The following is a 22,744-nucleotide window of genomic DNA, read 5'->3' on the forward strand; positions in this document are numbered from 1 at the left end:
TCTAGGGTGATCACCTTTGGTTGGTGAAATCTCATTTATACAGGGGTGTGGTAAAAATATTTTGTACGAGGGTCAGGGCTTCAAATGGATGCGGAAACACTGCTAGATCTTGGTCTTTGCCAAGGGGTTGCTACTTTACTCACTGTTGATTTTTAAACGGGTCTGCAGACCTTTCTTTAGTACCAAGAAGATATTTCATCTCATAAGATTGGCACTGTTCCTGCTTAGTGATTTTTCTTCCAACAACCATAAGATACAATCAGATCTTGCTAATTATTGTCTTGACACAAATGTAGAACTGATCCGAGTGCTCAGTCTCTAAGTCAAAATCTTTTATATGTTTTTGATTCCCTCCAGCAAAATCGAGAAACTTCAAACTTTTCATCCTAGAGCTCAGAGGATGTAGTTTAACAATCATAGACTTCGAGACAATAATAGTAATAATTTAGAAACCCTTCTGTTGAATTATTTTGCTCTGCCACTTACTGGGTATGTGACTTGGGACAAATCTTTAAATCTTTCTGAGCTAAAGTTTATTCTTCTAGGAAATAAAAAAATAATGCTTTCCATTGTAGAGTTGCCTGTTCATTACGCACTTTGCCCATAAAAGATACACATAAAAGATCTAGTTCTTCTTATTTCTATTCTTTACCTCCTAAAGCTTAGCTGGAATCTTCTCTCTGTGATTTTATTCTCAGGGAATGAGAGAAAAACTTTGTCATCTCAGTTCATTTTTTATGGTACAATTATATATAATTTTAGTGTTTATATGTTTTTTTTGATTTCTCTAGTTTACATTGTCTTCATCTGTGCTTTATTTTGAACATGTGTCATCATGTATTTCTTAGAGAAGATTTTTGGATCCTAATTTACCAACTTAAAAAAATACATATATATAATACAATGTATATAATTAGTAGCACGAGACTTGAGGCACTTAAAGAGTAAAAATTATTCCCAATTGAAATTGTATTTTGAAGATTTAATGAAATGCCAGCCATTTTATATCAGGGTCATAATACCAAATTTCTAATTCTCTAACTGCTTTGCATAATGTGATTATACTTCATATCATTACATTCATTTCTTACTTGTAACTGAGTTGTTTCAGGTACTGTTAAATTGGCAAAAATCGTTGTTACCACAAAGCACCCAAAACCTTTCCTATTTTTTGAGAGCATGCTTTAATAAAATATAGTACTGAATTTTCAGATTGTCTAAGAGGAAGAAGGTCTAAGAAACTGTTAAAAACTTGGGAAGGGAGGAGTTAAAGTGTAACTGATCAGTTCCAATTCTTTTCATAAAAGAGAACATAATAAGCAAGCTTAATTTCATTATTTCAACATTATCTTCACAATGAGAAAAGAGAAAGAAACTATGTATTGTTCTTAGAAGTATTTTCACACAGCAACTTGTCTTAGATATTTCAGGACATGCTTAAGCCAGAGCACTGACTCACGAAAGGCCCTTGTAGCTCTCAGATTCTGTGATAAATAAAAAATTACTTTCATGCTTTTATTTTGCTTTTGTTCTTACACCACTGTGACTTTTCCTCTTAAAGATGGTAAAATGAAATGCCTTATCTCCTTATAAATAAACAAATGTTTTGTATCATTTTAACATGATTCAGAGATTTCCTTACCGATGATACTTGGAAATTTTTTTTCACACTTGAAAATATCAAAAATATCCTTTCTAAAGGAGAGGAATGAATTGGTCCCTCAGAATGATACCTTTGGTAAAAAATGAATGCAAGGGCTTGGTCCAAATCTAGAGTTAACTATCTCCTGTCCTATGTATTACTCTTTTAAAAAAGGTAACTTATATTTCTAAAAGCCATTCAAAAATAAGAACCAGGTCATATGTAAGAGGACAGTCTAACTTGAAAGAATCTAAGAGGAGGTGTCTTCAATAACATCATCATGATGTCAAGCATTTTTAAGTGTCTCTTCTATGAGCCAGATACTAGGTTAGATGTTTTTGCATACATGCCTTAATTATAGTAACCAAATTTTCTGCAGCTGTAGCCCGCCTCTCCACCTCCCGTTTTTTTAAGCTATTTTTAAATGTGATCATCCTGTCTCCTAAGCCTAGTGCATCTTCCTGGTCCCTGAATTCCTCACCTTATACCCTCTCATTAACCCTACACTATCTTTTTGCTCTGCTTTCCTCTGTCTTCAGCCACTCCTCCTCTATTTTATCTTTCCATAAGCATTTAAATGGTACTCAGATCCCTCCTTCAAAGAAAAAAACAATGAAACAAACAAAACGAACTAAAAGTGCATCTCTTCCTCCTCCTCTGCATAGCAAGGCAGCTCAAGAGTTGGCTGTACGCCATCTCCAACCCTTATCCACCATTCCCTCCTCCACATACCCTAATCTGGTTATCACCCCACCCCACAGAATCTGCTCTGAACAATGGCAACATCCCCGAAGCAGCAGTTGCAAAGAGCTTTTTGTAGACTTCACCTTCCTTGACCACCTTTGAAACTCTGTCTTTGTCTTTTTTCATGCTCTATTCTCTGGGTTTTCTTCTTCAGTTGGGCTACTTCTCTTCCATTTGCTACTGCGTTCATCTCAGCCTGTACTTCTGGAACTACTTAAAGCTTTATGCTAAGCCTCTTCTCTTTGTACCTTCCCACCCTCTACCCATAAAATGTTATTAAAATCAGGGGTTCTGAAGAATATTTATATGATCATAGCTAAACTTGTCTTTTAATCTTTGGCCTCTCCTCAAAACTTCAGACTCATGTGTTCAACCATCTGTAGATAGCTCCATGAATCACACAGAGAAAATGTTCAGTAAATGTGTTGAATTAATAAATGAACTGTGTATGGTCTAATATTTTAGATAATTCTGAAAATTACCATAACTTACCCTGAGGGACACAATCAGGCTTTGAATGAACTTCAAGAAGCAAAATGGACAGAAACACGTTACTTGCATGCTGAAAGTTCTACTTTGTTGAACAAGGTAGAACAGAGCCTTCTACGGATTTTGAAGATATGCAAGGTTTCACTTCAATTAAATCCTCCAAACTTTCTGAAGTAAATATGTCAGGTCTTATAAATGCACTACTCTATAGATCTGCTATGCATGGAGAAAGTATGAAGTCTTCTCTTTCTCTTCTCAGGCTTGTGTATCTTTTCAGTTGTAGACTGTCTTATTTACTTTCCATTTCCCTGTTTCTAGCACTGTATCCCGATGAGCAGTGTGTACTTAATCCATGTAGAAGGAAAGGGCAAGGTGGGAAGAAAAGGAGTGTGGGAGGGAGAATAGAAGAAAATAGATGGAAGATGTTCTTTTTGAACTTTTTGCTTCAGAATCTGATAACGTTTTTGATGTCATTCACATAGTCCAGGCTGTTAAAAAACTACAGCTCAAGCAATGTGAAGTATCAAAGACTGTTTATAACATAAATGGGCGTCTTAGCTCTGAAATATATTACTTTATCTATCATGCACCTGTTTTTACATATTTCATTTTTGACAATTATTGGACTTATTTCTAATTTTACCACCTTCTTCAGACTCTTGTAGAGGAGAGACTGTATTGTTCCTTCTTTTAGTCTGCAGCACAACTAGAGCAGCACCCAGCACTGCTGCTCACATCTCTACCAGATTGGTGTCTTTTAATAAGAAGTGATGTCCTAAGGATATGTTTTGTCAAGGGACTTATTACCTCTGACCTTGTTTTCCTTTGTGCTTGATTACTTTTTCTCCGCTGTTTTTTTCCACCTAAACATAATAGTTTTCAAAACATAGTCCCTGGACCAATAGCATCACCTTCACCTGGAAACTGGTGAGGATGCAAGCCCAATCCCAGACCTACCACAACAGAAACTCTGGGGTGGAGTCCTGTAAGCTGTTTTAACATATCCTCGTGGTGATTCCAATGCCTCCTATAGTTTGAGAAAGACAAACCTAAAGAAATTCTAGGCCTCTTTTAGTCTGGCACTAACAAACACTATTTTCTATGTAACATATTTTCTTACGGTATGGAATTATTCACTCCATACTCTCTACTTCCATACAGCATTTTGTCCAACCTCACCAAGGTTGTTTACTCACCGCATGGCATTATAGCTAATTGCTTATGCATTTTTTTCTGTCTCCAGCTCCTTAAGAACAGCAGCTGTGCTGTATTTATCTCCAGCACACAGTGACCCCTCATCAAGTTGTTTGGACTGGGTGAATGAATGAAATAATCCTCTCCAAAGCTAAACATATGTTTACCATTTGATCCAGCAATCACACTCCTAGGTAAACTTGTGTCCACACAAAAGCCAGCACATTAATGTTTATAGCTGCTTTATGCATAATATCTAAAACTTTTTTTTTTTTTTTTTTTTTGAGTCAGGGTCTCACTCTGTCACTCAGACTGGAATACAGTGGCATGATCTCGGCTCACTGAAACCTCTGCCTCCCGGGTTTAAGTGATCCTCACACCTCAGCCTCCTGAATAGCTAGGATTACAGGCATGTACCACCATGCCTGGCTAATTTTTGTATTTTTTGGTAGAGACAGGGTTTCACCATGTTGGCCAGGCTGGTCTCAAACTGCTGATCTCAAGCAATCCACCCACCTCAGTAATCTGCCTGCCTTGGCCTCTAAAAGTTCTAGGATTACAGGTGTGAGTCACCATGCCCAGCCTAAAACTTCGAAGCAACCAAAATGTCCTTTAATAGATGAATGGATAAACAAATTGTGGTAAATCCATCAAATGGAATAGTATTGAGTAATACAAAGAAATGAGTGACCAGGCACAGTGACTCATGCCTGTAATCCCAGCACTTTGGGAGGCTGAGGCGGGAGGATCACGAGGTCAGGAGATTGAGACCGTCCTGGCTAATAGGGTGAAACCCCGTCTCTACTAAATATACAAAAAACTAGCCGGGCGTGGTGGTGGGAGCCTGTAGTCCCAGCTACTTGGGAGGCTGAGGCGGGAGAACGGCATGAACCTGGGAGGCGGAGCTTGCAGTGAGCCAAGATGATGCCACTGCACTTCAGCGTGGGTGACAGAGCAAGACTCCATCTTAAAAAAAAAAAAAAAAGAAATGAGCAATCAGACCATGAAAAGATATAGAGAAACCTTACATTCATACTGCTAAGTGAAAGAAGTCCATCTGACAAGGCTACATACTGTATGATTCCAACTACACGACATTCTGGAAAAGGCAAAACTGCGGAGTCAGTCAAAAGATGAGTGGCTGCCAAGAGATGGTGGTGGGGAGGAACAGAGTTGGAGCACAGAGGACCTTTCGGGCAGCGAAACTCTTCTGTCTAATACTGTAATGATGGATACATGACATTATACCTCTGCTGAAACATATTAAATGTACAACACAAAGAGTGGCCACTAATGTACATTATAGATTTTGGTTAATAATGATACATCAATGTTGGTTTATGAATGGTTACATATGTACCACACTAATGCAAGATGTTCATAAAAGAGGAAACCATGGGTGGTTTATGGGAACTCACTATGCTTTCTGTGTAGTTTTTCTATAAATGTAAAACTGTTCTAAAAATAAAATGTATTTTTAAAATACCTCAATGATAGGGACCCTATTCCTTTTATTTCTTTTTCTTATTTTTTAGAGACAGGCCCTCACTATGTGGCTCAGGCTCGTCTCAAACTCCTGAGCTAAGCAATCCTCCCGCCTCAGCGTCTCAAATAGCTGGGGCTACAGGTGCTCACCTCTGCACTTGGTCCGACTCTATTCTCTTGATGATTATTCACTTTGAAATTAGGAGACAGTAAGCCTAGCTCTTTCTAAAATTGCTGTTCAAAGTTTGCAATTCAAGCTTAGGCTACTGGCAGAGCTGATGGAAATAATATCATCATGCGTGTACATTTCAAAATGCTGAACAACCCTGATGATTAAGCACTACTAGATAATAGCAGACAATTTATTTTGCAGAGGATAGGATTTCAGACTTCTCTGTATTTTGCTAACTGTAACTTCACAAAGTCTGGAAAGTTGTAGTTAAATGGGTATTTATACTTTGCTTCTTTTTTTTTTCTTTGCCAGTCTTTCAACTGTCTTTGTTCAAAGATGGATATCATTGTTTGTGATGATTTATTATTGTGAAGAGTTTATAAATCTTGTGTGGTTTTTTAAATGATTTTCCTTTGGGATATAGAAACTTTCCTCAGGTGAACAAAAGTCAGTTTCAAAAATGTGATTTCAGAAATCATTTTTAGACCACAAAATAACTGCATGTGAATACTAGTATTCACACAATGACCACTTTCTATCATCCAAGAATTTAAAAAATATATATACTACATATATAACATTATGTATATATATAAATTATTTGGTGTTTCTTCTACATATTCCATAAAGAAAATACACATTATCGTAATACCTGGCCTTCCAGCATATCCTGGGAGTCCTCGACTTCCAGTAAAGCCAATTGCTCCCCGATCACCTTTAAGACCTGGAGGACCTACATTATTAATGAAGAAAAAAAGGAGGTAATAATTCATTTTCATACAGACTTGAGAGCATAATGAAAACATCTAGTTTTATAAGTGAATATGAAATTAGAGAATCTCCAAATGAAGGAATAGTATCTTTCCCAAAATTTAATGTTTGACATTGAAAGATAATATAAGCAATAAATATAAACCTTAGTACATTCAGCACATTGCAGCTATTCAAAAAATAACATATTGTTAGTAGAAACAAAAGCACATTAGAAAAAACAGATCTTGGCGTTTTAACCAGAAGACTTATGTAGTCAGCCAGTAATCATCAAATGGCAGGATTTTGCTGTAGCTGAAATGACAACTTTAAAATGTATAAGCTGAAAATTGAATTCTTAAGATTCGCCTCAGAAAAAAATATAACTCAAGCAATGTAAAGTATCAATGAGTGTTTATAAAATAAATTGGTGTCTTGGCTCTGAAATATATTACTTTATCTATCATGGACCTCTTCTTACATATTTCATTGTAATCCCAGTGTAAATAAACACACACACACACACACACACACACACACACACACGATACACAGATTTACTTACGAGTATATACTATATACTGAAACAAATCTAAGGTTTTATATGCTTAAATTAAAACTGAAAATGGCTATTTTTTTACCCAATATTACTATGGTGATCATAACAACTGCATACAAAAGAAAATGTTATATTCCTGTGAAATAAAATATTTTATCCTAGAGTTCAGTGGTTCTTGATAAACTATTGTAATAGTTTCGGCATCTTATTTTGTGTCATTATCAATTCGGAGAGATCTCATTCACCCAGTTTCACTTGATTCCTTGGGGAGGCACACTGTAAGAAATTGATTACACATCTTTGCCCAATACCAGCATTTTGGAATATTACTTTTAGTTCATAAGTTCCAGAAGACAGCGCTTATATATATATATTAAATACATTTTAAAAATCTTTTCTTGAGGTTTATTAATAGAGACACCTAAAACTGGGCTAACTTCCCTCTAAGAAGCGCTCAGTTTAAGAAGTATATTATTCTTAATAGTAAGAAATATTAATTAATCCAGTATAAACCTTTGATTCCAACAGAAATTAAGCAAACTTTCAAAGCAATAAAGTGATAAACTATGTTTAGAACGATTGCTCCCAAAGCAATAAAGTGATAAACTATGTATAGAAATATTAGTAAAGTCAGGACATTTCAACTCAATTTAATTACGAAGTAGTATATATTGGCTGGACTTCATAGTACACAGCCTAACAAAGACCTAACATCTGTTCTCAGTACACGCTGATTAATATTTATACCTTCCTTCACTATGTAAGCAAGGTAGTGAGACTTCCGCACTTGTGGTTACTGAGACCTGTCATTCAAATTTACAAATAAAAACACTGACAGTAAATTCTGCCAATTTAAAAAATTTGAAAACATTCCCCTACTCTTTGTAGACTGCCATTCACAAGTAACCTACACTTTTACTGTTTCCTTCATTAATTCAAGAAATATATATTGTACTAGTCTCAGTACATTCCTGGAGTTAAAAATATCCTTATCCAAACAGATCTTCCAGAGTGGAGAAACAATGCGAGACAGATAGTGAGAAAGGTAGCAAAGACAGACAGTAATTTGGGGGTTATAATTTTAGAAAAACTGGGTAATGGAATAGAGAATGCCATGGTGCCTGCTGTAGACAGGAGCATCAGAGAAGCCCCTCCAATGCTGACTTCTCAAGTACCTTACAGTGATGCTCAGAACATAGCTGTTCAACTAAAAATCAAGGTTGTTCAACTACAAATCAAGTACATTTTCAATGGGAGAACAAACAAATCTGTAAATGAAGCATATGAGATACTTGCATAGAAATCAGGCAGTCATAGAGCTCTGTTCTGGGAGATGGTTAAGCATACTCTATATGGCCTATGGAGTTATGTGACTTGTTTGTTTAATGATGTTTGAAAATGTTGCCCCCAAAATATAAGCACCGTTGTTGAGCTTTATTGCATAAGATCAGATTCCCTGAGGGTTTCAGGAGGCAACTGACTAATTTTCTACAATAATCTGTGGCAATGGGAAGGGCCTGGCACCTACTTCTAACTCATGGACAATATAAGTACAATTACACGGACTCTCAGCCATGGGATGTTCCAAGAGACATTAGACATCATTCAATCAGAATCCATCATTTTACAGAGATAGTTCCATAAGACCCCAGTGATCAAATCACTTACGTAAAGCTGGTCTGATAATTATTCACACATCCTAGGTGTCCTGCTCTGTTCTGGCTCCTTTCTGCAACGTAGCAGACTGGTTAAGGGCATGGACTCTGCACTCATGCCTATTGGGGTTCAAATACCAGCTTTGCCACTTACCAGTTGCTGACTGACCTCGAGTAAGTCATTTAACCTCCCTGTGCATTGCACCTGTAAAACGGGTGTATTATTTCTTGCTGCATCATCAGGCTGATGTGATAATTAAAAGAGCTCATACATGTAAAACACTTAGAAATTGCCTGACATGTAATGAATACTTTGTAAATGTTAGCTTTTCTTGTTCTCCTCTCCCCTCCTCCTCATCCTCATCATTTTCACCAGCCTGTTGTAAAGGCATCTAAACTTAGTTTTATTTAATGATACGTACACAGTTAGCAGTGACTCTGTTTGATTCATTGGCACCATTTGTTACCTCCAGAAGAAACCCGCTCTTAACACTCAGGCGTAGAGGGACACCCTGGAGCCAGGCAATGTTCCTTACTCAGGTGTATATTTAGGGATCCTGTCCGTGTTGAAGCCTGAGGGAGAGGCCTTCTTGGGCCACAGCCTATGGGAAGGGGTGGGCCAGGGTAAAGATATATGTGGATATAAACATTAATAAAATATGGTTCCTCTCTTCCAATATCCATGGTTAAGATGAGCTTATTTTCTCTTCCGGAGACACGATTCCTATGGTGGAAAATTCAGACTATGTAAGGAAAGTAAATAGTATTGGCTGATGATGAAAAGTTTGCAGTCAGAGGAGCCTTCAGTTCCCTCCCAGGGCATCTCATGTAGGTAGCCCCTTCCATGCCTACAGGTCAAACTACCTTGTTATTGATCATATGGACATAAACAGCTCCTTAGATGGCCCACACAGAGATTCTTTTAGAAAAGAAAGTTGTTTCTCCTTCAAAACATTGTTGTCATGGGAAAACAACTCTAAAATTGGCCCCTTAAAATGAATGCACGTGAGATCAAAAATCCTTGATCATGACATTTGCCTCACTTATATTATTACTTATCATCCTGGAAGCTCTGTGAATTCAGAGATTCTGTATCTGTTTACACATACTCTACAGGGTATTGTAGAACACTAGGCCTGGAGAAAGTGCTCAGCACATATTTTTTGAGTGAAAAGTGATAGGCCATTCTCCCTAGCATGCTTTCAAGGAAATAGTCCTCTAAAATAAATTTGTTCTTATTTGGGGAATAAAGCATAAGTAAACATAATATCCACCATAGTATATCAGTAATGATTCTACTATATTTAATGTATTAGTTATTTGAGGCTACTAGGACAGCCATTTAGGTTTTGCAGATATTTGCATCATGATGGTGAGTCTAGATGAATTTGATTTGGTCAAGCTGAGTTTAGTAGGCTCAAATGGATGTACAGATGGGGACGTAATAAACCTGTTCAATTTAGAAAGTAGAATTACTATGATTGTCCATCATATACTCTTTGCTTCCTGATTTCAGTATCAGATATGAGGCAGTTAGACAATCTGGTGGAGAAAGGAACAGAATGTAGCAAGTAATCAGGGAATAATTCATTAGGAAAGATGCCTGATATTTTGAATACTTTTCTTGCAGTGCACCAAACTAAATGGTAACCTGATACCTTAAAAGAGTCATTTGATTACCCCCAGGAACTCGACCTGTCTTTTATGAGGAACTGGGTAATGCCTATGTGTGTAAATGAGCAGTACCAAAAGCAACAAATTATGACATCACTTTTTACCCTGTAAATTTAAACCATGACAAATTGTAAATTTACAATAAAAAAAAAAAAACAAAATCAAAGACACAAGCTGAAATTTACAAATCCTTCTATTTCATATATTCATAGTTCAGAAACAGCTGCAGAAGATTTTCCCAAGATGAAGCATTGTATGGCAAGCTGTAGCCCAGACTGAACTTTTATGGTTGAGTTATAGAGCTCTGACAATTGCAGTTTGTATGGAGGAGCTAACAGACCCTTGACAACAGTAGACTGGCAGCAGATTTAATACTGATTATTTCCCCTGCTTATGACATTAATGCAACATTGTTAGTATCTGCTTAGCATTAGTCAAGTAGAAAGGCTTTCCTGAAACAAGTTCTTTCCTGGCAAGGCATTCAAAAGCACACCAATGCCAATACCATCGGACCTGGCATATTATATATATGGGGAGGATTGCTATTTTATATACATAATATAAAACATGTGTACCTGGATGTATCATCTATCTTCACATATAATATGCCACATACACACACACACTATATATATACACACATATACATATATCTGCTTAGGTAGGTATCAAGTTCATGCTTTTCATTGTCAAAAATTATTTTTCTGATGTGACCAGGGCTAGTCAATACATTGATCAGAAAGAAGAACTTTTTATATAATCAAAAGACAGAAAAATAAGATGAAGTACATGGTATTTAGACATTTTTTGGTAACACAAACCATTCTAGTTATAATTAGACCTTGCAATATACTTCCTATCATCAAACAGCATGCAGGATATTTCATTTCTAGCCAAGGCTAATATGAAAGTTCATGTTCTCTCTTCTGTGTCTTCTATTGTCGTTTTCTAAAATATTTCTTTCAAGATTACAACTTAGAGGAAAACAATTTGAAACAGTTTTGCTCTTAGTAAAGCACAGAGTGACTGTCAGCAAAGGTAAATGTCATCCATATGTTAGCAATATGTACATTCAGATTTCATTAGTTTAAACAGATATATTCCAAATACTACATAAGAAATATAGTCCAATTTGCTTGTGATTCGTAACTCACTACTAGTATGAGTTTTTATGTCTTAAAAATGAGATAGCTTGCAAATGTGAAGATGATTTATTCGATGCAAAGATAATTTTTGTACTCCCCTTCACATATGATCTAAGGTTAGGTCTGCCTTATACTGTTTGCTATCTATTATATACATGTCACTCTCTAGACTTATGAACAATTCCATTTGGTCACTCTGGGTGAAACATTTATTTTCTTCAAAAATAATGAGTAATGGTTATCTTTTAGTACATTATATGATTAGGCTACTAGAACAGTTACTACCCCCCACCAACATTTCAACATTTACACACACAGACACACACACACACACACACACACATACACACCCTCTGCAGGATATAAATAAAATAGCGATCCTCCCCATACATGTACCTGGATGTATATCATCTATCTTCACAGTATACGATTAGCTATAATTACCATACCTACTGGACCTGGAAATCCTCGTGGGCCACTTTCTCCAGTGGGACCTCGATCTCCTTTTTCACCTGGGGGTCCAGGAGGACCTTTAAAAAAAATTACAGTTATTAATCATAGTTATAAAACATAGGAAACATGGGTTAGTCATCTGTCAATATACTTATATAAGGAAATCCGAAGTCTTTTATTCGTTGTGCAATAATACAGAAAATGGATAAGACCAAACTTCATGAATGGAGGAGTATTCTGCTATTCAGGAATATAATGCCTTATGCTAACAAGGATGACATTGCCTCAAAACAAACAACCTAACAATATATTAAATGTGAGTATGCCTCACACCTTTCTATGTTCTGAGAACCTGGGGGCAGAGAAAAGACAGCAGGCTGGCACAAAGTCGCATTAGCATTATATACTTCCTAGGCAGTTAGACGTTGAGTTAGATATAATATGCAGTTAACTACTATATGGAAAATCTGTAAGTAAGAACTTAAAAGACATTTGTGATACCCTCAAGGGAAAGGAAAATTCACACACAGTAAACAACCAGAAGCATTTTGTTGGAACTGACCATAAACTCAGATATTTGTCAGTGAGCTGGAGATCGGAGTGCATGGTGATGGTTGAAGTCTTCATTGAGAAAGTAGGATAATGAGGGGTACTTTCAAGAATGAAGAGAAGGGGGAGGAAGATAATTCTTAGGGAGTGGGAAAGGTATGAGGAAAGGCAGGAAGATGAAAATGAGTAGAGGAATTCTTTTTTCAAGTAAAATCCTAAGTCAAATTCCTAGATTGGTATAGATACTATAAACATTATGGAGACACTGATAGGAAAACTTCTGTCTCATCACTTTTGTCAGGTGGTTCTCCTGAGAGCTGTGATTAAACAACACCGATTTAGTCATTTGTATTTTCTGTGTCCAGCAAAACAGATACCTGATCATCACGTCTTTAAAATGATTATACCTAGTACGTCTTTAGAACTCAGAGGTAATCCTACCTACATACCATGTTCCTTATGGAGTACAGAAGGCAAATATTCTCTTCTTTATTTAAAGAAGAACACTTGGTTTCTTTTTCAACACAAAAAGAAAGAAACAGAAAGGAACATTATTCCTTAGATTCACCACAGAATAAGGACATAGTGATATTTTAAAGGAAACATTTTCATTTGCTACTGTTTGGTCACATACATAGTTCAAGGAAAACATACAATTATATACAGCATCCCTGGTTAGAATGCACTTGTTTACAAATTTTAATCAGGTGGAAGGTATAATACCTGAAGAAATCTAAGAGGGGGCCACATAAATAAATAAAGATTATCTCATGAATAAGTATATTTTGTCCATTTTTTTGTTGCTTATTTTGACATCATTGACTCTACTTCTGTCTATTCCTCTGGTATGTCCCATTTTCAAGGTACAATTTGGGCTTTAGAGGCTCAAGACATCATTACTCTTCTCAACAGAATGTCCTTTTCTCTTCATATGCAGCATTGGACACACATTTAATTGTATATTTATAATAAAAGCAACTCTACTTACAGGAAATATAGAAGCCTAGAAAAGCCATGAGGAAAAATATAATTCATAGATGTATTATTTTAACTAAAGATCTTTAACACTTCTTTCCTAAATGTGTATGTGTATTTTTTTCCACATAATTGTCATGCAAATAACATACTACCGGGCTTTTAGAAATTAACCAGGGTATTATAATCTAAGGTATAGCTTAATTGTTGTGAGACATATATTTAAGTGCTGCACAAGAAATACCAGGTTTCCATATCAAGGGGAATTTGTATGTGCTCCCTGTTCTCTGCAGAAGAATGTAGTACTTCCCAAGAAAAGGGGTTTAACCTGCATAACCATGAACACAGCTGCATCCATTCGTCACTACATAGTGATGAATCAAAGGGGAGGGGGGCAAGCAGGACAGACATTCAATTTGCAACCTGAATTTTGTTGAACTAATTGAAGGGAAGCACAGTGATAGTATTCAAGGATGGTGTTTGGAAAAAAGTGCACAAGCAAAGATTTCAGTTTAGTAACTAAGGATCCAAAGCAAGACTCAGACATTCCAGGAAAAACCAGAACATGAAACAAGAAGAAACAAGGGACACAGAGAATAGATCTAGACTCTTAGCCTCTTAGATGGACTTCTCACCATTTCTTTGGTAAGTAAGAGATAGAAGGAACTCTCCTAATTACTAACTATCCTTTCAATTATACTACATGTAATTATGAGAACTGCATACAGCTTTAATTTTGGAATATTAGTTCAATCACAGCAAATACATCTGTATTATTTTACAAAATTTGGAGTTAAAGATCCCTCTCTGTATTTTTATATACAAATACTGATACCTGGTATTCGAATCCTAGAATAAGAAAAACAGGTAAAGCTTTTTGTTAGAGTTCTAACTAGGCGTGTTGAATGTACATTTTTATTGTTATTCTATTCTTCATGTAACATTAATCTCACTTATTATGTTTCATTTTTGTACATTGTTATAGCCCTTTTACTGTTTCTAACCAAATGTTGGAAGGATCTCAATAAATGTTTTAGGTGTCTTTTAGATACATTGGGGAAATAAAATAACAAATTATATACCACTTTACTCTTAGTTTCTGATGCAGAACTTTTCAGAACAATATCCACTACCTTGCCACCTTCCAAAACTAACCTCCTCTCCATTCCCATTGTAGCTCACGTCTTCACCGTCACACAGCTGGACTATTGCTAGAGCTTTTTTTATCTGGTCTGAATGCGTTTTGTCTATTTCACCTATATTTCCCTCAGTGTTGGCTTTCTTCTTCTTTTTGATAAGAATCTGTTTTGCAATGTCTCCATCAAATTAAGGAAATACAGTAATCTATTCTGCCATATTATGGAAAAAAGAATAAAGACTCAGAGTCTCTTGTAGTCACCTTCTTTGTTCATAGTTTCCATTCACTCTTTTCAAAATTTTGTTCCATATCGACATAATAACTGCCTCGTGGCATCAATAAATGGACAAAACGCTACCTGTCAGCTCCCTTGCTGATATATGTCAAAAAAACTGGGTTAATATTGGCCAAAATATATGATTTACTCTAGTTCAAGAAGCCATAGAATTTACATTATTTTTCATCTTTAATATTTTCAATTATAGTTATAGGAATAATTCATAAATACTATCACAATAATCTGCCATAAAAAATTACCTTTATAAAACACATGCACAAAATCTACTATTTAGCTTCCTCCATGATCATCTCTTAAAAAGGAAAATTAAGATTTCTATATAACCACAAAAAAGTACTGATATATAATATGTGATAATCATCAATATCATAGATCAACATTACCCAATTTATTAGAAAAGCATACCCAGGCATATCATATCATTTAAAATCCTCAGATAACATAGCACTAATAATATCTAAGTTTCCAGAGCTATGCTTCTCTAGTTTTTATTCATTATGAGCATTAATTTTCTACTTTGTTTTCAATCTTGTCTCATATTCAGATCATCATAAAAATCTGCCACATCTTCTAGTCTATTGCTGCCTAAACCTGCATCTTTTTTTTTCTAGTTTTCATTCTCATTGATTTAGATATGTTTAATCTGGAAGACACTTTAAATATTGTTTAACTAAACATATTTATAGAGGGTCAGAGAGTGACTTGCTCAGGGTCTTAAAGCTAGTCGGGTAAAATCAGAACTAGAACATTTCATTTCTTTCCTGACATCCTATGCTACCATGTTCTAAATTTAATTGACTTCATTTTCCATATCTTTTCTTCCATTATTCCTGAGCTGAGTTTTTCCTTTACACAGTGGTTAAACTCACAATTCAGGTTTTTTCCTTTTGTTAAGTGTTCGGTTTTTGTTGTTGTTGTTGTTTTCAGAGATAGGGTCTTGCTACTTTGCCTAGGCTGGTCTTGAACTCCTGGGTGCAAATGGCCCTCTTAGTCTTCCAAAGTGCTGGGATTACAGGCATAAGCCTACAGTCCAGCTGTTAAAATCTCAGTAATTAATTGTACAAAACTCCAAATTCAAATATCCTCAGTTGTTTTTTCATTTTCTCTTCTATAAAAATCAATATTTCTTTTTTGGTGCTCTTATACACTAGGAAGCCAATATATCTAAAATATTTCCAAGTAAACAAAATGTTAGCTATTCTCACCACAAAGCCATATTGTATTTTATTTCTCTTAAATACCTTTCTCTAGAGTTCATCTTTGCTTCTTTAAGTCATGTTATCCCCAACTCTCCACCAAACTCTACTTCACCATTTCCACAATGAAATTGTATGTAGTTCTTTAAGAGTCTAATTATTATTATAACTACTTGAGAAATGTATTAAAAATCTTTGTCTCTTTTAACTGTATAATTATTTAGTGATTATTAATATAAGGGAAGACAGAACACAAAGTAATTACACTCATCCTACAATCAACACATGATAAAGGATAAAGCACTCATTAATTTCTAAAATATGCTTCTTAAGTTATAATTTAATTAATATATACATTATGGCTAGGTGCTATAAGAGATATAAAGAATAGTTTCTAATTGAAGTAACTTGTGTCCAGGAAGAGTTAACACTGTTCTGGAAGAGAATATGAGATACTTTTAAACATAACTGTCACATTAAGAATTCTCTTGTGAGAGAATACTTAATGTTCTGCATTAAGACAGAAATAAACGTCAGCTGGGCCTTACTACTGGCAGAACCAGCAAAAGCTTCATGCGAGAGGTAGCCTCTTAGATGGACTTTGAATGATAAATAAGATACTTTCAAATACAAATCGAAGAGAAAATATTTCAAATAAAGGAAAAGACATGAGGCAGGATGCACAAGGTACTGGGTGCATTAGAATCACAGTCAAATTAGTTGAAATATTTGATATACAAAAAAGACAAGGGAGGGAATGAAGCATTCAAGATTAGTTAAGAGACACACTGAAGAAGACCTTGAGTACTACAGGCAAAACTGTATGTCTAATGAGGGGGCAACAGAGAGTCTTTATGCAATCTAAGACTTGCTTTAGGAAGGCTGTTTTCTACAAGGGTGCAAAAAGTATTACAGTCTGGGCAGAAAAGCAATTGCAATTCTGGCAAAGAAGTGATAAGAATAATTTATATGAGAATATAAAGAAATGACAAGGGAATAGAGAATACAGAACATTGAGAACTAATAGTGGTCTTGGGAGATATAAAATAATTAAAATTGATAGCTTGCAAACCAGGAAGAATGACACCGCTATAACAGAGTGTAACTTGCTAAGAAGAAAGTGTTAGTTTCACTTATTCACTCAACACATATATAATTGCTCTCCCACTATTTTCCAGGCACTCTGACAGGCATTGGGAATGCAGAGGTAGACAAGAAGGAGAAGACTTAACCTCACAGAGCTCACGTTCCACTGGAGAAGATACAAGCTAAACAAGTAAGCAAATGTAGAGATGACATAATTTCATATAGTGGTAAATACTATGGGGAGATTAAAGGAAATCATGGTAGAGAGAGATGGGGGAGGTTAGAATGAGAATGGTAGAAGGTGGAGGAGGTAACTTTAAGTGGAGCCAAGAAGGAGTAGGGATGTAGAGAACATTTCAAGAGAAAGAGAAAACGTCTAATGTTCATTATGGACAGCATGAAATGAAATAAGCACTTTCTCTTTATTAACTTTTACTTGTTCATAGCACTTAATTCTTCCACATTTCCAAGCAAGGCTGAAGGATGACAGAGGGAAGATTTAGAAAATTAGGACAGAGAAGTAGACAGGTGACAGACCAAGTAGAAGTTTAAATTTTATCCCAAGTCTAATGAGAAGATATTGGAGGATTTAAGCCTGAGAGACAAAAGACACATCTAGTGCAAAGAGAGAAACCACACAACCACACACATCTAGTAATGTGTGTGGCTTTTCTTAAATAGCATTGTTTTTTGTTTCTTTGGGTTTTTTTGTTTGTTTGTTTATTTGTTTTTGTTTGTTTTGTTTTTCCTCTATTTAGAATGGACTAAGAGCAGAGGCAGGGGAAAGCAACTGAGAGATGGATCCCAGACTGGGATATGGTTGCTTGAATGAGAGTAATAATAGAGACTAAGAAGAAGTTTGATTTGAGATATTGTATGAAATAAGAATTAGTAGGATTTACAAATAGATTACATAGAGAATGAGAGCAGGGAAGTCAAAGATGGCTTCCAAGATCACGGAGGGAGCAGGTAGTGGGAAAATGACAAAACCATCAAAAAGACTGAAAATGCAACAGATTTGGGGAGGTGGATGGGGGTGGCCAGTTAAGAAGCGAGGATTTGGTTTTGAATTTGTAAAGCTTTGGACGTTTATTTGAAATCCAAAGTGGAGGTATCTAACTGTTAGAGAAAAATCTGATTAATTCAAATTTTTCTTTATCATCTGTTTCACTATGATAAATACTATATGTGATATGTATTCTGTATAAGCAAGCTATAAAATACAACAATAATGAGAATACCCTTGCAACATCACAATCCAAGAAATCGGTATCTACCTAGATGTTCCCCCATCTCATTCATCTATTTCCTTTTCACAGATAAACATTACCCTGAATTTTGTGTTTATCATTTTCTTAAATTTTAAAACAACCATTCTATTACATATTTATGTGTCTGTAAATTTACATTATTTAATTTTACTAACTATAAGCATTAGAAGTAAAACTTATCTACGTATTGTTTTCTGGGACTTGTTTTTAATTTTTTTTCATTGTCATTACTTGATTATTAGGCTTCTTAATTTTCTCAAGCTAATGTATTTGAAATGAAATCACATGAAGTTCTTAGTTCTACTTTTCTAGTTGCTAATGTTGTAAAATGAGACAAAATATTAAAATCATGAAATAGAGCTTAACAGACATGGAAGCTGGAATGAGAACATCCAATATGAATGTTATGTGAGTTACAGAGGAAAGGAGAAAAAGAATTGTGAAGAAGCAACAAAGTGAATGAAGCTGGTTAATTCACAAACTGATAGACATAAATCTACTAATATAAGTACAACAAATGTTAAATGGATAAATTATCAGTACAAAAACACAGATAAGTAAAACTGCAGATATGAAAGACACAGAGAATGACAAACTGATTGGTGGCAGTCATTTTAAGAACCATAAGAAAAGCTTGAAGCCAGGGGACCAATATTTTCAGCACACTGATGGAAGTAATCAAAATAACTGTCAACCTAAGAAGTGTGTATGTAGTACAACAGTTTCAAAGATCAAAATAAAATAGAGAAAATGAAATCAGAAGTTTCATTATCAATTTACTTTTGCTAAATGAACTTCTAAAAGATATACTTCAGGCAGAAGCAAAATAATCCCAGAAGAAATGACTGAGGTGCATTTAGAAGGGAGAACAACTGGTAAATTCATGGGCAAATTTAAATAAATATTTGTTGTGGGTGAGTGATGACTATCTGAGCCAGTGGTGCAGAGTTAAATAATTAACCAAGATGGCTGTAGATAAAGAAAGACAGATTTATTAGCAAAAGCAGGAAAATACGTTGTAAGGAGGCAATGAGCAGGCCAGCAGAAGAGAAACTGATTGCCAGGAAACAAGGGTTTGCTGAAGATTTTATAGAATAGTGTTTATACCATATGCTGAAGAGAGCTTGTGCAGTACTGATAAGCTGAGGTTACAGCGGGTTAACTTGCAGGTATCTGGTGATAAGTTTCATGCAGGAAGGACCTACATGTTCTGGATCATGAGGAAAGGCAGATTTATAGCTTATCTTCTTTCTCTTTTTGCCTTCCCTGGTTCTACCAGCCTGACTACTTTTCCCTAATTAGGGCTCCACAATATTGTCTGTATAAAAAAAGAAAAATAATATTGACTAAGTTCTCAATTAAAAAAATAAAATAGAATGAGCTATACAAAAATATTAGCAGGAAACTAGGGAAGAGGATAATCAAAGCATTTTCAGTTCCTTGTGTATTTTATGATGAACGTTAAAATACTGATCAACGATAGACTTCAAGATAAATGTTAAGGTTAATAATTAATAAAAATTAGAAATATACTACAAAGTTTCTAAAACCTTTTTGTTAACTTTGGTAGAGAGAAAAATTCACCAACAGAAAAATCTTTATTGCCAAAAGTGGCAATAAAGGAAAGCAAAAGAAACATAAAATAAACTGGAGAAAACTAGAGCACAAAATAAGAGAGTGGAAATAAATACAGTCAAAAGAGATGTTCAGATTATATATTTTTTAAAAAGAAAAGGTAAGTGTTCATTGCAAGAGACAAACCTAAAATAAAGGATATGAAAAGGCAAAAGGTTGCAGTGAAAATATAGAAAAATACCTGCAAATCATTGAAATCAAAATATAGAAAAAAATCTATAATGTAAAGCTAAAACTAAAATATCTAAAATGTAAACCTAAAACTGAAAGTGCATATATATACAGATATCTTTGGTAATATTGGTAGAGAGAAAAATTCTTATATATTCTATATATATATATAGGCAAGATTTAGTTCACCTTTTTTCACTAAGAGGTGCTGCAGAAGAAATGAACAAATCCATCATTATTTTGGAGAGTTCAAAGGATTCTTTTAATTAAGAATACAGTCAAGTAAGAAGTAAAAAAGACTGAAAGTTTTGAAAAAACAATATTAACAAGGTTGGTTTGTGAACATGTGAAGAAACTTGTAATTACAGAAAACTTGTATTCGGTACTTATGAGGTAGTTTTTAACAATGAGAAAATCATTAGACCTTAAGATACATTTGGCTTATCCCTTTCTATGTAAATGACACTCGGCTACTGGTTATCGTACCCTGTCTTGATCTGATTTTAATATTCTTTCCTCTGGGTATCTGCAGTAAATATATGCTCAAAAATTATTTATTTCAAACCACAGGATTTCAAATATCAAATCTCTGCATGTATCAGTATATTTTAATATATGTCATTTTCTGGAGGAATGACAAGACATTTTACCTTGAATTAAAGTGATATTTCTCAAGGTCTGAGAATGTTCCCAGTCTTTCAGTCTGAGATCATTGGTGATGTTATTCAGTACTTTCACTTCTCCTTTTATTTCCTGTTCCAAATGTACTTGTTCTTCTTTCATAGCCATAATTTCTGCTGATACATTGTAAACACGCTCCTCTAATTTACTGATTTCCTGTAAGACACAAGTAGGCATTCACAACCTTTGTTACATACATAATTATCAAATATGAAAGTTCAAGAAACCCTCAGAGTTCAGGTTTTTAAAAACATATTACAGGAATTTTATGGAATAAAAATATGCAGATTAGAAAACTGTTTTGAAAGTAGTAATTCTTTAATTGTGAAATATTTCATCTTTTGACTGAATGGCTGAATGTTTATAATCACAACTCCTTTCAAAAAATCAATTTAATATATCTATGAGATGTTTCTATTCCCATATATATAGATGTCAAAATGCTAACAAAATTAAATAAACATCATAAGGTTTTAATTTATCTGAAGTAAAATGTCTTCATACTGTACTTAGAGTGGCAACATATTCAAATTCCATAAATTTGATAGATTTATACAGGAAATTGTTTTATAGTAATAAGCAAAGTTTAATGTCATAAGCCTCAGTGGTGATGAACATTGACAATAGATTTTCATACCCAATAAAACCTCAAACTCGCATATTAACAGTGCTTTCCTTTAAATTTGCATTACCTCTGTATTTGAGGCATTAGTATTTTGTGTTTTCAAATACATATATATTTTGTGTATATTTATACATATGCATTCATAGACTTAGAGTGTGAAACAGACAGAGGATCTTCCTATATCCTGGAATATGCTTTTATATTTTACTCAATAATATATTAAGGATATTTATCTATTAAAATACTTTAGAGACTGACATTTTCAGTAATTTAGTGGAATTGAATCTATTTCTCAAAATTTATTTAGGATTCCTATTCATAGTGTTTTGAGCTGTGCACTTTTCTACAACTTTAAACAATGCTGCCATGAACGTCATTTTAAGTGTATTTATATGTTGATGTAAGTACTTCTAGAGAACATCTTCCTGGAAGTGGATTTGACCAAAGGGACTAAACATTAAACAGTATTTTTGTTCAACTATTGCTGTACTGCTCTTCAAATATATGCGATCATTTTTCTTCCTCTTACTGCGTGTCAGTGTCTACTTTTTGCAGCTAAATACTGGGTACCATTAATATATTTAAATTTGCATAATAAGAGTAGGTACATAGCAAATCATTATTATTTAACTTGTTTTTCAAATTTTAATGAGGTTAAAGCAACCAGTCATTAAATTTCTGACAATTAATATTTATTAATTTTTCTTTTAGATCCTTTGCTTGGTTTTCTCTTTTGGTATTGGGCTTTCTCTTTTTGATGAACCAAATCTTCTCATCTATTCTGGTAATAATTTCTATCTCTCTGTTCTACTTGTATCCCATTTTCTGTCTTCACTGTATGCTTTATTATTGTATTAAGTACTCCTATGTTCTAAAGTTGATAAATACTCATTTCCCATTTGCACATGGAAATAAGCCCGTGGTATATTTTTCTTTAATCCAGTTGTAAAGAGAAAATTACACTCTCTTGAGCTGGACTGGACTAGACAAGCTGAGGTGAGAGGCTCAAGATGGTCAGGAAGTAAGACCTTTGAAAATAAATGAATGTGCATCTAGATTTGCCTCTTCAATGACACTATACATAGGCAGAGAGGCTCATCATCTTTCATTGCTCTAACTGTGCATTTTTCCAAACGAAACCTTATTCTAGATTAGAA

The 22,744-nt window shown here is 34.7% G+C and overlaps 1 protein-coding gene across 5 annotated transcripts in view; it reads right to left on the bottom strand.

Moving 5' to 3' along the window:
* Positions 1–22,744, bottom strand: part of MSR1 (macrophage scavenger receptor 1) — an 84,703-nt gene that overhangs the window by 35,940 nt on the left and 26,019 nt on the right. For all 5 annotated transcript variants that reach the window (XM_033226014.1, XM_033226006.1, XM_033225997.1 and 2 more), the window contains 3 exons: positions 20,932–21,118; positions 11,959–12,039; positions 6,379–6,459 (listed from right to left, as the gene is read on the bottom strand). In XM_033226014.1, coding sequence (XP_033081905.1) covers positions 6,379–6,459; positions 11,959–12,039; positions 20,932–21,118 — 349 coding nt within the window. The remainder of the gene's footprint in view (positions 1–6,378; positions 6,460–11,958; positions 12,040–20,931; positions 21,119–22,744) is intronic.

This window comes from Trachypithecus francoisi, unplaced genomic scaffold (genome assembly GCF_009764315.1).
Source record: "Trachypithecus francoisi isolate TF-2019V2 unplaced genomic scaffold, Tfra_2.0 Contig01440, whole genome shotgun sequence".
Lineage (NCBI taxonomy): Eukaryota > Metazoa > Chordata > Mammalia > Primates > Cercopithecidae > Trachypithecus > Trachypithecus francoisi.